The 13,311-nt window shown below is 39.1% G+C and overlaps 1 protein-coding gene across 4 annotated transcripts in view; it reads right to left on the reverse strand.

Moving 5' to 3' along the window:
- Window positions 1-4,900, reverse strand: part of LOC308391691 (pleckstrin homology domain-containing family A member 7-like) — a 146,222-nt gene extending 141,322 nt beyond the window's left edge. The window contains exons 1-3 of one of the 4 annotated variants that reach the window (XM_080874371.1): window positions 4,646-4,900; window positions 4,439-4,515; window positions 4,223-4,280 (exon numbers count right to left, since the gene is read on the reverse strand). In XM_080874371.1, coding sequence (XP_080730497.1) covers window positions 4,223-4,280; window positions 4,439-4,515; window positions 4,646-4,728 — 218 coding nt within the window. In that variant the 5' untranslated portion in view covers window positions 4,729-4,900. The remainder of the gene's footprint in view (window positions 1-4,222; window positions 4,281-4,438; window positions 4,516-4,645) is intronic. The other 3 variants (XM_080874369.1, XM_080874370.1, XM_080874372.1) reach the window with 3 other exon arrangements.
- Window positions 4,901-13,311: the final 8,411 nt, after the last annotated feature.

Genomic DNA, 13,311 nt, shown 5'->3' on the forward strand with positions numbered 1-13,311 from the left:
AAATACTTTTTCATAGGACTGTATGTACTACAATTTATATATTTATATCCAATTCCAAGCTGGACTGGAGAACGTTCTGGAACCTGTCCAGAAACTAAATAGCTGGAGTTCGACTTGTCAAAGGTTTGCAAATAATTGCTGTTTAATAGATAAATACAGATAGACTGCCAACAGGTTGCCATCAGTCTGAATGAATCAAACGTCAGAGGGATGTGTACTCCTTAAGATATTGCAAGCTTTGACACTTTACACTGGCTAAGTCTATTTTTGTCTTTTAGGTTGCTGTTTAGTTTGGGGATTGTTTTTTTTTATTTTTTTTTATCATCTCTGATCCAAGCCCAATTGCATTGTGCTCTGTATAATGACACTAAAGATCATGCACTCTTTAACCATCAAACAGGTCAAATCCCCACTACAACAGAAAAATGAACTAGCATTTCTACAAACGCACAGTCGCACTAAGCCCAGAGACACCCTCCTATTTTTTGTGTTTTGTTTTGTGATGACGGACCAGTGAAGCCACTCCCCACATTCATTTCAGAGAGTTCAGAGATGCGAGTGTGAACATGTATATGTGCACAGGAGAGCATGCGACCACATGAGTCCCACGTCCCAAGTGTGAGTTATACGTGGCATCTTCATCAGGCTCGCAGAGAGCTTTGCTACAAGGACGTCTAGTATGAAACGAACTGTTGAGACAGAAATGGCTCCTCAAGAATATGTGGCGCAATGCGAGGGTGCATCACAATCAAGACGACGCAAAGCATCAAGGCTGTGGTGGTGGTGGTGGTTGCACCACATACTTTGAAGCCATATGCATCTCAAACAAAGAAACTGCCTGCCAACAGCTTGATGGCCAATTACATCACAGATTGAGCGCTATGCCAAGCTAAATCAAAGTGTTGCAAAAATAAAAGGTTTTATTTAAAAAAAAAAAAAAAACATACACTAGACTAGATATTTTTAAAAAGACAGTAACTGCAGATTTTATGTATTTTCAATATCCCCATTCAGGATTATTTTTAGACAATCCCAACCAAAATGTATATCCCCGGTCACGGCTTACAAGATTTTTAATTACCCCACAAATAGTGATCTGCAATGAAGCAGACAGTATTTAAACATAAGCCAAAAAAAAAAAGAAAAAAAGAAAAGAGCTTCCACACAAAGAAAACCATAAAGTGCAACATAACCAATCGTTTCTCTCCGTTATCTGCAATGCCACTTAATTCTCTCAGCACAGAGAAAATGTAAAGCACTAAATCTGCCTGAGGGCGTTTTAAGGACATTTCAGGACCTTAAAAACACTGATTACTGAACAACTGAGTGGCCCATGAGCGCTCTAACAGGTGTTAACCTTCCTTCCTACAGAAGCTTATGTAAATACCTACACAGAGGAAAAAAACATGAATGCTAAACTAGGTTTCCAAAGATATAAACAATCAGTAATAAATGGTGGTTAGCCATTCAACAGACTGGAGACCTCTTTAGGGTTACCCCTGCTCTCTTTATGGCAGCTGGGATAGGCTCCCACCCCGCATGACCCTGAATTGAATAAGTGAAGGAAAAGGGATGGCTGGATGGATAAATAAAACATTTTTATTGTTTTGCTTTTGCACCAACCCTCTACATGTCCTCCTTTGCTCCATCCATGAATCTTCTCTGTGGTCTTCCTCTTTTCCTCCTGCATGACAGCTCCATATTTCACATCATATATCCAATATTTGCACTCTCTCCTCTGCACATGTCCAAACCATCTTTGTCTTGCCTCTCTAACTATCTTCAAATAACGCAATCTCAAACTCAGTGCATACAATAACTCTGTCTACTGCTAAAATTCCAGCTAGTTCCAGCTGTTTATTGAATTCCCTCCTGACTTTCAATCCTCTCAAAGTTGGTAGGAAAAAAAAAGCCTTTACATGACGATTTGTCCAGTCCTTGTAGGTCTCAGCGTGTCTTCACATTTGCAATCTGAAGTCTCATGTTTTGAATGAAACCCAGAGTGAAATTCCGAGTCAATACCACCAAAGTCCCAAACTTTTCTGTTCAGGCACTAAACAAGTGTTTTTCCTTCTCTGTCTGCTGGATTACACTGCCAAACACACAAAACTATTCTGCTCAACCGATCTGGACTCTTTACAACAAAGATATGGTCTGAATTTCCAAACTCTTTTTATGACTCTTTTTTCATAAAAAGATCTTTTTAAAGTTTAAAGTCGCCAAATAACTGCATCTTAAAGTTTTACCTCACTGAGAGGACAAAGGAGGGTCAAAGAGCTTTTTTTTTTCTAGTGAGAATTTTGCTTTCATTTCATACATCACTGAAGATGCAGAGATAAGCTCCTGCATCAGGGATAACGAGGCAGAACACAACACAGCCCCAAGACATTCATCTTTTTCACTTATCAGATATCAACTAAAAAAACAAAACAAAAAACCAGTGAGCATCTTTTGTGAGGTTTTGTAAAACAGTTTCATTGTTGTTTTCACTGCAGTCAATTTTTGGCACTTTTCTATAAGGATACAATTACGCAGGACAGTAAAGAAATAATGTTTAGCAGCTAATGCACTGAGTTTATATCCACACTCCCACCATAATTCACACATTTATTGATTAAGATCATGCTGATATTTACGGTGTTTATCAATTTAGAAACACCTTTCAGTATTACTGTGCATTTTATCAGCATATGACAATAAACTTTAATCTCATTCAAGCAGTTTCAGCAAAAACTCAAAAGTGTAACCAAGTAGATCAGTATTCCTGGGAATTTTGAATATATATATATATATATATATATATATATATATATATATATATATATATATATATATATATATATATATATATATATATAGAATAATCCATCTGAGACACTAAAGACAAAAACAAAAAGGTTTGTCATTACTCCTAATCTTATAAGTCCGTCACTGACGCCCAAAAAACCCCATGCACTGTTATCCCCCCCCCCAAAAAAAAGAAAAGAAACCATACCTCACACTGCAGTGAACAGCTGATACCGAGAGAAGACTACAGACTGTGTCTCAGCAGGGGGCCTGACTCTCACATAATCTGAGTTTTAATAAGCTTTTCCGACCCTACAATTAATTTGTAGGGTCGGAAAAGCTTATTAAAAGACCGCTGATTAAGGATCAAATGTCAGTAATCAGGTTACTAAGATTACCTGCAAACCATAATATAATATTTACACTGTAAAATTCTTGATAATACAGATTATGTCATGGGTGTAGGTATGCATGTGTGTCTTCAGCTTGTGTTACATAAGAGTCAGTCTGCCAGAAGGGTTTAATTGTTATGTACGCAATGAGAGTTGTGTTTCTTTCCTACAGCTGTTTGTAGGAGTCTTTTTATTTGACTATGTTAAACTTATAATACAACTTTAATATGATATGAATGCATTTACAAAACAATGCATTCAAACAACAACAGTAATTATCTTTGGCAGAGCCCATCACTGGCCCATAGCTTTAACAAGTCAATTAAACACTGACCTAATTACCAGAGTCATTAACCTGCCAATTTTAAATGCCTTTACATTTAAATCTCAAGTTAAAGATATATGGTGGAAAACCTATAACACATCTATAGTATATTGTGAGCCCAACAACCAAACCATACAGTTCTATACAATGGTTAGTAGAACCTGATCATAGAGGGTTAGTATTAAGAAGCTGCAAGTCTGCTTACTGGTAATCTTGAAAGAGGTCACATGTCCATCAGGATTTCTTTATTACATGGTTATCAGCCTAAACAACTATCTGCTGCCCTGTAGTACACAATAAACTCTGTAGGTTATCCAGGAGCTAAAATATGCAAAAAAAAAAAATTCAAACTACTTCTGGGATATGAGGAAGTTAACCAGAGATCATCTCTTATCACTGTATAACAAATTAACTCTCGTAAAAGCTCGCAAACACACGTGAGTGTGGGTCTGTACCAAAAGGCAGAACGCGAGAACATGACAAACACCTGATAGCCGCTTCTCACGCACAGCACAAATGAAAGCAGTGAGGTCATTAGAGGTTCAGCAGGTTAGCCCCAGGCACACCCCATTTAAATCCGCACTGTCCCAGCGGTCATTATTCCTGCTAGTAGCAGGGAGTTCGAGCCAGGAGCCATATTAAGCTGCACGGCAACTTCAAGTAACGCACAGGTAGCAGTAACGGAGACGGCAGCAGTATATGTCTGTAAGGAACTTACTTTATGAAGTAACTGGCCCCTTCGTCCGTAAAACCTTCCTCCCATCCGCAAGGCAGGTCTAAAATAAAACCAGACAACAGACTTGTTCGTAACACTTGAAACTTTGTCGGGCCCGGACCGTATAGTGAAGTTAGCAGCGACAAACACCGTTAAATAAGCAAATATGCGAAATAAGCACAGGTGAAACTGCCCTGGAGACCTAGCTTAGCTAGCTACCTGAGCGTATCATGTGTCCAGAGTTTACAGGTTGACCGGAGCGGGGATGGAGCCAGGTAGTGGTCCGTGTCTCATCGCTGCAGCACAGACAGAGAGAGGAGGGAAAAACACCTGTTACACCGCCGGGAAGAAAACACCGGGCAGACCCCGCCAACTCCCGTTAAACCGGGAGAGACGGCGCGATAAAGCGTTTGTTATCCCACTCACTTGATGAAGAAGACCCTGCCGTCCCCGCAGACACCGTAAGACCAGTGTTCAGGTAAGGTGTCCCGCCCGAGAGGCGCCGCCATGATCCGGCTTCAAGTCCTATTTCATCTCATTCCCTCTCCATGAAGTCTCCCGGGAGCTCAATAATCACTGCTAGGGCCAGCGCTGCCTTCAGGGACTCATCGGAAGCCCGTACATCCGAGCATCAACATGATCAGGCAGTTACAGAACAGGGCTTTAAACAGATGAAGATTAACTCCAAAATTTCTGGAAAGCAGGTTTAACGATTTTTTTTATGCATTGGTGTTTTGAACATTACCAATATAGGCAATATAACTGAATATAAAACGGACAGAAGCTGAAGTATTATATAGCATCCAGGCTTATATGTATATGTATTGAGTTTGTGTATATATAGTGAAGATTGCAGGGTTGTTGTTTTTTTGTTTTTCTGTTTCCCCGCCTCGCTTCTTGCCTTCTTTTTTCTTATAACTAATTTGCCCTTGTACTCTTTTGTCACCTCAGTAAAGACTCCTCTAACACATTTTTTAAGTCTTACTCCCTGTTAATCTTTCTCACCTTCACATTATGCTGACACAAGTTATTTCTCGTTATCTCTTATCTCATGGTTGTTACTTTCTAACCAATTACTTTATTCCCTATTATACAAATTTAAATTTAAATGGCAGCTCAAAGCTTAATCATATCTTTGCTTGCTTTCCAGACTCAGCAGTCCGTCTTGCCTCCTTTTACACTCATAGCTCCAATTAATTCAGAGATAGAAAAGCTTTAAACCCTGAACTGTCATTTGATAGCTTATTCCTTTCATTTATTATGACCAGAGGCTCAAACATTACCTCTAAACCTGTTAACTTCAGTCTGTGTATTCACATAGACACACATTTAGATTTACAGTCACAAAACATATCACCCAGTGTTTAAACAGATTTTAGGCTAAATTTAATTGAAAAAAAAAAAAAAAGCATTACAGTGAAAGGAATTTTCCAGTTTATTCTTGTCCATTTCTTTGAGTGTTGAGACTCTGCCAAAGCAATCTGGACTTAATGTCTATAGTCCTGGCTGTGGCTCTGTTTATGTGCTGCAAGCTTGTATGAGAAGCAATCAGCCTGAGCTCAAAATTGTGACTTTTAAGCGATTATTATTTTCACAGTTTCACCAGTTCTAGTCCAGTCAGAAACCATCAGTCATCTTTGCAATGACATCTTTGTGTCTTTTACTAAATGGTCCCATAAATCTGTATAAAATATACAGTTTCCACAGGAAACATTTATAAAGAAAAAAAGCCTGATTTGTTGCCCTTCTACAGCCATATATTCAAGTGCTGTGCTTTAAGTAGAATGTTCAGGTCTCTGTACTTTACTTCAGTAGTACTTGAGACAACTGTGTACTTTTACTCCTTACATTTTGAAAATGGACTTGTTACTGTGGAGCAGGGAAATTATTTTACTGCTATTGTTAAATAATCATCATCATTACCATTGCATTAATAATATAATCTGCAGCATTGATATTGCATTCAGAGGTTTAAACAGTGTGTGTCTTTCAGAAAGACTAAGTTGCAGGAGTTGACGGGAAGTTGCAGAGAGTTTGCAGAAGTGAAAGCAGAGTCTAAGTTATTCTGAGGAGCAGGCTAGACGAGGCTATTTGAATTACTAGGTTATTCAAATTGTCTGTTATACTTTTATATTCTTTTATTAAGCTTTTAGTAGAGGTTCTTGATTAAAACATTTATTCAACATAGTACATATAGTTTGAGTTAGGTTATTACACATAAGGATGAGCCTCTGGTCTGGTAAAAGGTCAGAAGTGCAACGGGTGAGATGAGAGAGCATGTAAGGTCAACACATACACACACATACATTAGTTAGACTCATTTATAGGTGAGAAGTTGGTCATGTTTGTCTCTGGAAAGAGGAACAGTGTCTGGCAGGATGTGGGGCTCGTGTTCCAGACGAGATAGAAGACAACGTTCTTTTAAACCGTGTTAAAAGTCATTGTGGTTTTGATTTGACGTATGTATATATTCTGTCTGTGACGTATGAAGGGGCGTCATTAATTCAAACCCTGATGCTATAAAAATCTGTGTATGCTTTGATTAAGTCGAAGATCAATTGCTGTCTGTGGTGATCTTCCCACGCGTGTAATCATTAAAATCAATTGTTTGACCAAGATCTTCTGGACCTGGTTGTTTGTACTCTCCTTCCTCAATCTTTGAACCTTAACATTACTTTTGCTTTAAGTCATTTGAGGGAAGTTATTATTTCGTCAATGCAGGCCATTAAACATCAAACTGATCTGAGTCTGAACAGCAACACAGGAAAGGAAGTCCTGTTCACCTATTAGTCACCAGGGAATGTCACATAAAAATAGATAAAAGAGCCAAAATGGTGTGGAATAGTCAGGGGTTAAAGTGGGCCGGTGTTTTTATTTATTTATTTATTATGCACAACATCGGAACGACTGCAGGTCGTGGTAGCAGTACTTCAGCATATAGCTAGCCCAACACAATATGAGCACAATATGTTTGAAGTCTTCTAGTTTTCTCATAGTGGTTTTGAGTGTTTGTTTTCTTTGTATTCTTTGTCTGTTTCCCCAGTCATGTCTCTGTTTATTGTCTCCCTTTGTGTTTGTTATGTCTGTATGTCGCACTCTCAGTGGTAGTTTCCTGTTTTATTTTGATAGTCTCTTGTCCTGCTTGTGTTATGTTCAGCTTTGTCTGACTTAGTTCACCTGTGTCTTGTTTTGCCCAGCCGTGTTGCATCTTCCTAATTACCTCATGTGTGCATTAAAGTCCTCAGTTTCCCTGTTGTCTTCATCATGTCATTGCCGTACTCCTCCATGTTGTGTGCTCAGCTAATGTTTTTGTTAGCCTTGCTGTTTCTACCTAATAAAGCTGCACTTTGAGTTTACTTTTGTCTGAGGGTTCCTGCATTTTGGGTCTGCTCTCCACCGGATGATCTGATATCCTCGTGTTGGTGTTGTTCCCAGACCATCATGAAAATGTTGTTCCAGGTTCAACATTGCAAGTGACCAATCACATTGTTGTGACGTTATTCTTTTGCGCGCCAAGCCATTCGTGCATTTATGAAATTCCAATGTTGCAAGGACGATATCAATTCTGCTTACTGTTTATTAAAGGGTTACGGTTAGGGTTAGGGTCAGGGTCCGTTGATCGGCGGACAGAGGCGGTTTCACGCAGCTTTAGTACAGTTTTTTGTTTTACGCCGGTTTTTCCCGAAGTCGCAAAAGTTTGACATCACAACATTCTGATTGGTCACTTGCAATGTTGATCCTGGAACAACATTTAGTATGATGATCTGGGAACAACACCAACACGAGGATATCAGATCAACCGCTCTCCACCTACCACCCAGCATGCCTATGCAATTCTGACTTTTTCATCAAAATTTCTTTTTTTTCAGAATTCTGAGAAAAAAGTCAGAATTAATAATAATGGATTGGATTTATATAGCGCTTTTCAAGGCACCCAAAGCGCTTTACAATGCCACTATTCATTCATTCGCGCATTCACACACTGGTGGAGGCAGCTACGGTTGTACCCACAGCTGCCCTGGGGCAGACTGACAGAAGCGAGGCTGCCATATCGCGCCATCGGCCCCTCCAACACCAGTAGGCGGTAGGGTAAAGTGTCTTGCCCAAGGACACAACGACCAGGACAGAGAGCCCAGGGATCGAACCGGCAACCTTCCGGTTACAGATACGCTTCCCAAACTCCTGAGCCACGGTCGCACCCCGAATTCTGACTTTAATCTCAGAATTCTGAAAAAAAAAAATTTTGATGAAAAAGTCAGAATTCTGACTTTTTTCTCAGAATTCAAGAAAAGAAGAAAAAAAAAGACGTGCCCACTTTTTTTTTTTTTCCAGTGGCCCTAATCCTCTTCCGTAGACACAAGTAAAATGTAGCCAATTGTGTTTATTGTCCCCCCCATCCCCCTACCCTGTGGTAGGGAGATGGCAGAGAAAATGGAGGGGGGATGGGGGTGGGCTTGTGAAGAAGAGAGTAAAGGAAAGATAGAAGAGGAAAAAGCACTAGGCGACAGTGGGGAGGAAAAACTGCCTTTCAACAGGGAGAAACATGAGGGTGAGGGTGAAAAAGAAAAAGAATGAAAAGGTGAGGGGAGAGGTTTTAGGAGAAAAAGGGAAAGAGGGAAGCAAGGGGGGGGGGGAGAAGGGGTGAAAATTAAGATGGAACAGAGGTGGAGAAAAAGGAGGCTATATCAGGTGAGGAGCAGCAGTCTCCCTCTTCTGGAAAAAGAGGAAGCGTTTTTGCTTCTTTTTCAGGCACTGATCCGGCACTTTTTTTCTCTAGGATGAGGGTTTTCAACTCATCGATTGTTTCTGCATTTTGTGTGTCAAGTTTCTTGCATCTTTTCTCCACTTCTGCAAATTTTGCTTCTTTTTCATCAAGCTTTTCTTTTAGTTCTTTAGATGTTGCCTCTTGTATTAGCTTTGCCTTGTGCATTTCTGTATTTCTCTGTTGTGCATTTCTTCTAACTGCTGACTTCTTTGGATTTCTTGAAACATACACTGCAGGTTTTCATGCGATTTTTCTTCTTGTTGCTTTTGAGCCTGTATTTCAGTGTTTTGGGACTTCAAGTTGTTAGAAAGTTCCTCAAGTTGTCTGTTTTTTCTCAGCATTTCAATGATCTTACTCTGCATCTCTGAGCATTGTTTTTCCAGTTTGTCCTTTTCTTCTTCCAGTTCAGTTGCTTTGTACTTCATGTTATTATAAAATTCTTGTATTTTTTTATTTTTCCTCTCAAAGTCCTGGAGAAGAGGAAGTTTTTCTTCTTTCTGTGTTATATTCTATTGCTCTTTATCTTGAAGAAACTCTTTATTTTGTTTCATCAAGCGTTATTTAGAGTATTTCTCTTCCGTGTCTTCAAGCTTGCGGTCCATTTCTTTCTGTTTTATGTCATGTTGCGTTTTCTCTTGAAGCAACTCTTGATTTTTGTGCAGGGTTTTATCAAGGCTTACCTGCACCCCACTGTATTTTCTCTCCATGTTTTGGAGTTCACACTGCATCTCTCTCTGTTTTATGTTCTGTTGTTTCTTCTCTTGGAGGATTTCTTCATCAAGCTTTCCTTGGAGCTCCTGGAGCTTTTTGTCTATGTCTTGGAGATCTCATTGTTTCTCGCCAATAATACCTTCCTTTTCTTGAAGTTGGTCGGACAGTTTTTTTAATTCAGCGCTCTTTCTCTCATTTTCTTCCATGAGGAACATAATCTTCTCTCTGTTCATGAGATTTTCATTCTGCATTTCTTCCAAGCGTTACTTGTTCACCCCAGGGAAGAGAGCTGAGGTAAGCTTGTCTTTTTGGATCTTCTCTCTGAGACATGCTGGAGTCTGGATACAGTGACTTTGAAAAGGATCCGAATGTTTCAGAATGCTTCTCTGGCAAACGATTGAATGCTGCGAATAATGGACTAAAAGTTGTTGCTTCTTACTTCACCGAAAGCCAATATTGTTCCGTTGTCATTCACGCCACAGCTTAGGGTCGCAATTTATTTGTTTTCCAGATGTTAACGTATTAATCGTGTTTTAGTAATACGTGAACATCTGTTATAGTTACATGTTTTCGTGTCATATGTAACTTCAGTTTAAGTGTTTTTCTTCTACACTGTCTGGACGTGTAACCTTGACAATACACAATGCAAGGTGCTGCAGTCAAGTGGCATGATTCATTATTGAAGAATGTCATAAATGGTTTGAAACTATTTTCTTATCAGTTTTTGACATTTTTCATTAAACGATTATCAAATTTAACTTAATATTTGAGTGTTTCTTAGTTTTAGACTAGCTGGTTAGTCTTCTTTTCCCCCCCTTGTTTAGTCGACTAAGAAATTAATTACCAGGAACATCCCTAGTGTGCAGATGTTTTGGGTTGTTTTTTTTAACTGAGTGGAGATCTTGCCATTGAGAAACTGATACTGTGAACCTGAGCCACCACTAGGCAGAGGTGGGAAGTAACGAAGTACAAATACTTCATTACTGTCCTTAATCTCTGTATGCACACAGAAATGCTTTTAATAGGCGAGAGAATGATTAAGGTGATACTGGAAATCAAATCAATCTCATTCTGATTTACTGCTGTATTCCTGTTTGCACCCAAACCTTAAAAATATGAGGCCAGCTATGATGGGTTTGGTGGTTCTATGACGATACAGAAACCCAGATTTCTCCTGACACTCTGCTAGTGTACGTGTAGGAGGAATATTGACAAAGCACATAGAATTAGGATATAATGTAAACACAGAATTCCACAGAATTTCTTCATGTAACTATTGTTTTCAGTTGGTACACTGACCTCAGTGAACGCTATTACGATATAACAAACCCCAAGAAGTCATTAAGGTGAAGAGATTTGTGGTCATTTCTGTTACCCGTTACCAGTGTTACTAGTGTTTTCATGATTACAAAATTTTAGCCAGTACTTAAAGGCACCACACTAGCGGGCTCCCACAGTGAAAAAACAGCAAAGCAAGAATGGTGCTCTGCCAGTGCTGTTTCTGAAGGTAATGGGCAGAGGGCATGAAAAATGTGCTGATTGTGGGCTCTTTTGAATATTTGCCACTTAGGTGATTTAACTAGGAAAGGTCTGATTTGATTTTATAAATGCTGCACACAGCTTGATTCCCAGCCAAGTCAGACACTTGTTGCCCACTTCTTTTTTACAGGGTCTTTAAGTAGGGCTGTTTCATTGTAGTTAAGCCTTAATGCTGCTATTTTTGCAAATTAGTTTCATAAGGTGAAACGCTGTTGTAATTTTGGTTTAAAAATAAAGTTTAGTATTATCATGAAACATGGGAGGGGGACTTATTATATCTACATTTACATATTTAACTTTGCTTACGTTTCTTTGAGCTTACCATACAGTTTCATTGTTTTTAGTGCTTTGTTATTGTTCAACAATTTAGAAAATAGTTTCTTAAAAATAGATGTCTTAAATTTTTTTGCATGTGAAGTTGACAATGTAAGTGGGAAGCTATGTAATGACTGAACACACAACATGATAGATACATCCATCCATTTTTCTTCCAGTTCAGGGGTCACAGGGTTGCTATATTCTATTCCAGCTCTCAGAGGGCAAGAGAGTACATCCTGTAAAGGTTGCCAGTCTAACACTGAGACCTACGCAATCATTTATGCTCACATTCACACCTACCACCAACTTCAAAACACCTGTTAACCTAACATGTATGTCTATGGACTGCAGGAGGAAGCCCGAATAATCGGAGTACAAACTCCACGCAAAAATAACCAGTGGATTCAAACTTGGAACCTTCTTTCTTCAAGGTGACAGTACTAATCACTGTGCCACCTGCATGATAGATGTTAGATTTTTTTTCCCAGGGGGGGGAAGAGAGAAAACAAGAGCTTGTATGAAAGAGTGAATGAGACATGCTGTATAAAGCGCTTGTATAAAGTATAAAATGCTGCCAAGAACCATCCATTTACCAAAGAAATGTCCAATTAAACTCCCCCAAAATGGGTTTAGTTTTTATTTATTATTATCTTCTCTTCTCTTTCTGTCTGTAAGCTAGAAAAGGTTTTACATTGATTCTAAACAAACTTTTAGGGGTGTAGAGTGGGGTCATGTTAAATTTTTGTAAATTTGCCTTATATCCACTGAGCATTTCAAGGTTAACTTAATGATTTATTGGTTGAAAATTGGCAAATAAAATTTAGAATAACTTACAAACTATGATTCTTTCAAGTGTGGTGTGTACTGTACATAGAGAAAGTACTATATAAAGATTCAAAATATGTTTCATACACTTACACCCATAATAAGATGACTGTCTAGACTTGTAGTTTGAGACTGTAATGTTTACTTGCAGCAAACATGTTATCGTTGGTTTTCCTCGGTGGCTCATTAAGATAAATACGAGCCTCCATCAGCTGTCAGACGCTGTTGTTCTGAGTCACTCATCAGGAACTCTGAGCTCACTGGAATTTCATTTTCCGAAGTGACTCCACATCCATGAGACATGTGATGGCATGCTTATGACAACATTCTGACACACCTTCCATGAAGACCTGTTATTTTGAAGTCCACATTTGGGAGAAAACAAAACAAAGCGTTCCGTGTGAGCTGTTGTTAAGTTCACAGTCAGGAGAAATCTTCTCACCAAAAACAGTCATTTCCTAAAGGGTACAATGCAGTGTGAAGAACACAAAGCCTTTGTTGATATTTGTCACAGTGGTCTTCATTTACCACTCCCTGGAGCCTATTCTAAAAACACAAATGTTTTCCATTGATTTCCAAACACTAGAGCATGTTAAACTCCATTTTGATTTTGATTTTGTTGTCGAGTTATAACAATTTTCCAATTTCAACACTTGTTTCCAGCAGGGAAGCATGGCCAAATAATCTGCTGGTTTAATTTTGCACATTTTTCACATCTGGGGATTTTCGAGTACATGTGTTTGGTACCCTCTCCCCTGTCTGGTTTCAGTTGCCAGCACTTGCTTTGTGGAGGCACCGCCAAATCAACAACAGAAACTCCTGACAAGGCAGAGTGAGCTGAAGGGCAGGTAGAGGTCGGCACGCACAGCCTCGGCCACTGAAATCCCAGGGGATTTTTCTACCATTTGGAGTGTATTTGTGTGGAAAGATAAAG

Source organism: Rhamphochromis sp. 'chilingali', assembly GCF_963969265.1.
Source record: "Rhamphochromis sp. 'chilingali' genome assembly, chromosome: 2".
Lineage (NCBI taxonomy): Eukaryota > Metazoa > Chordata > Actinopteri > Cichliformes > Cichlidae > Rhamphochromis > Rhamphochromis sp. 'chilingali'.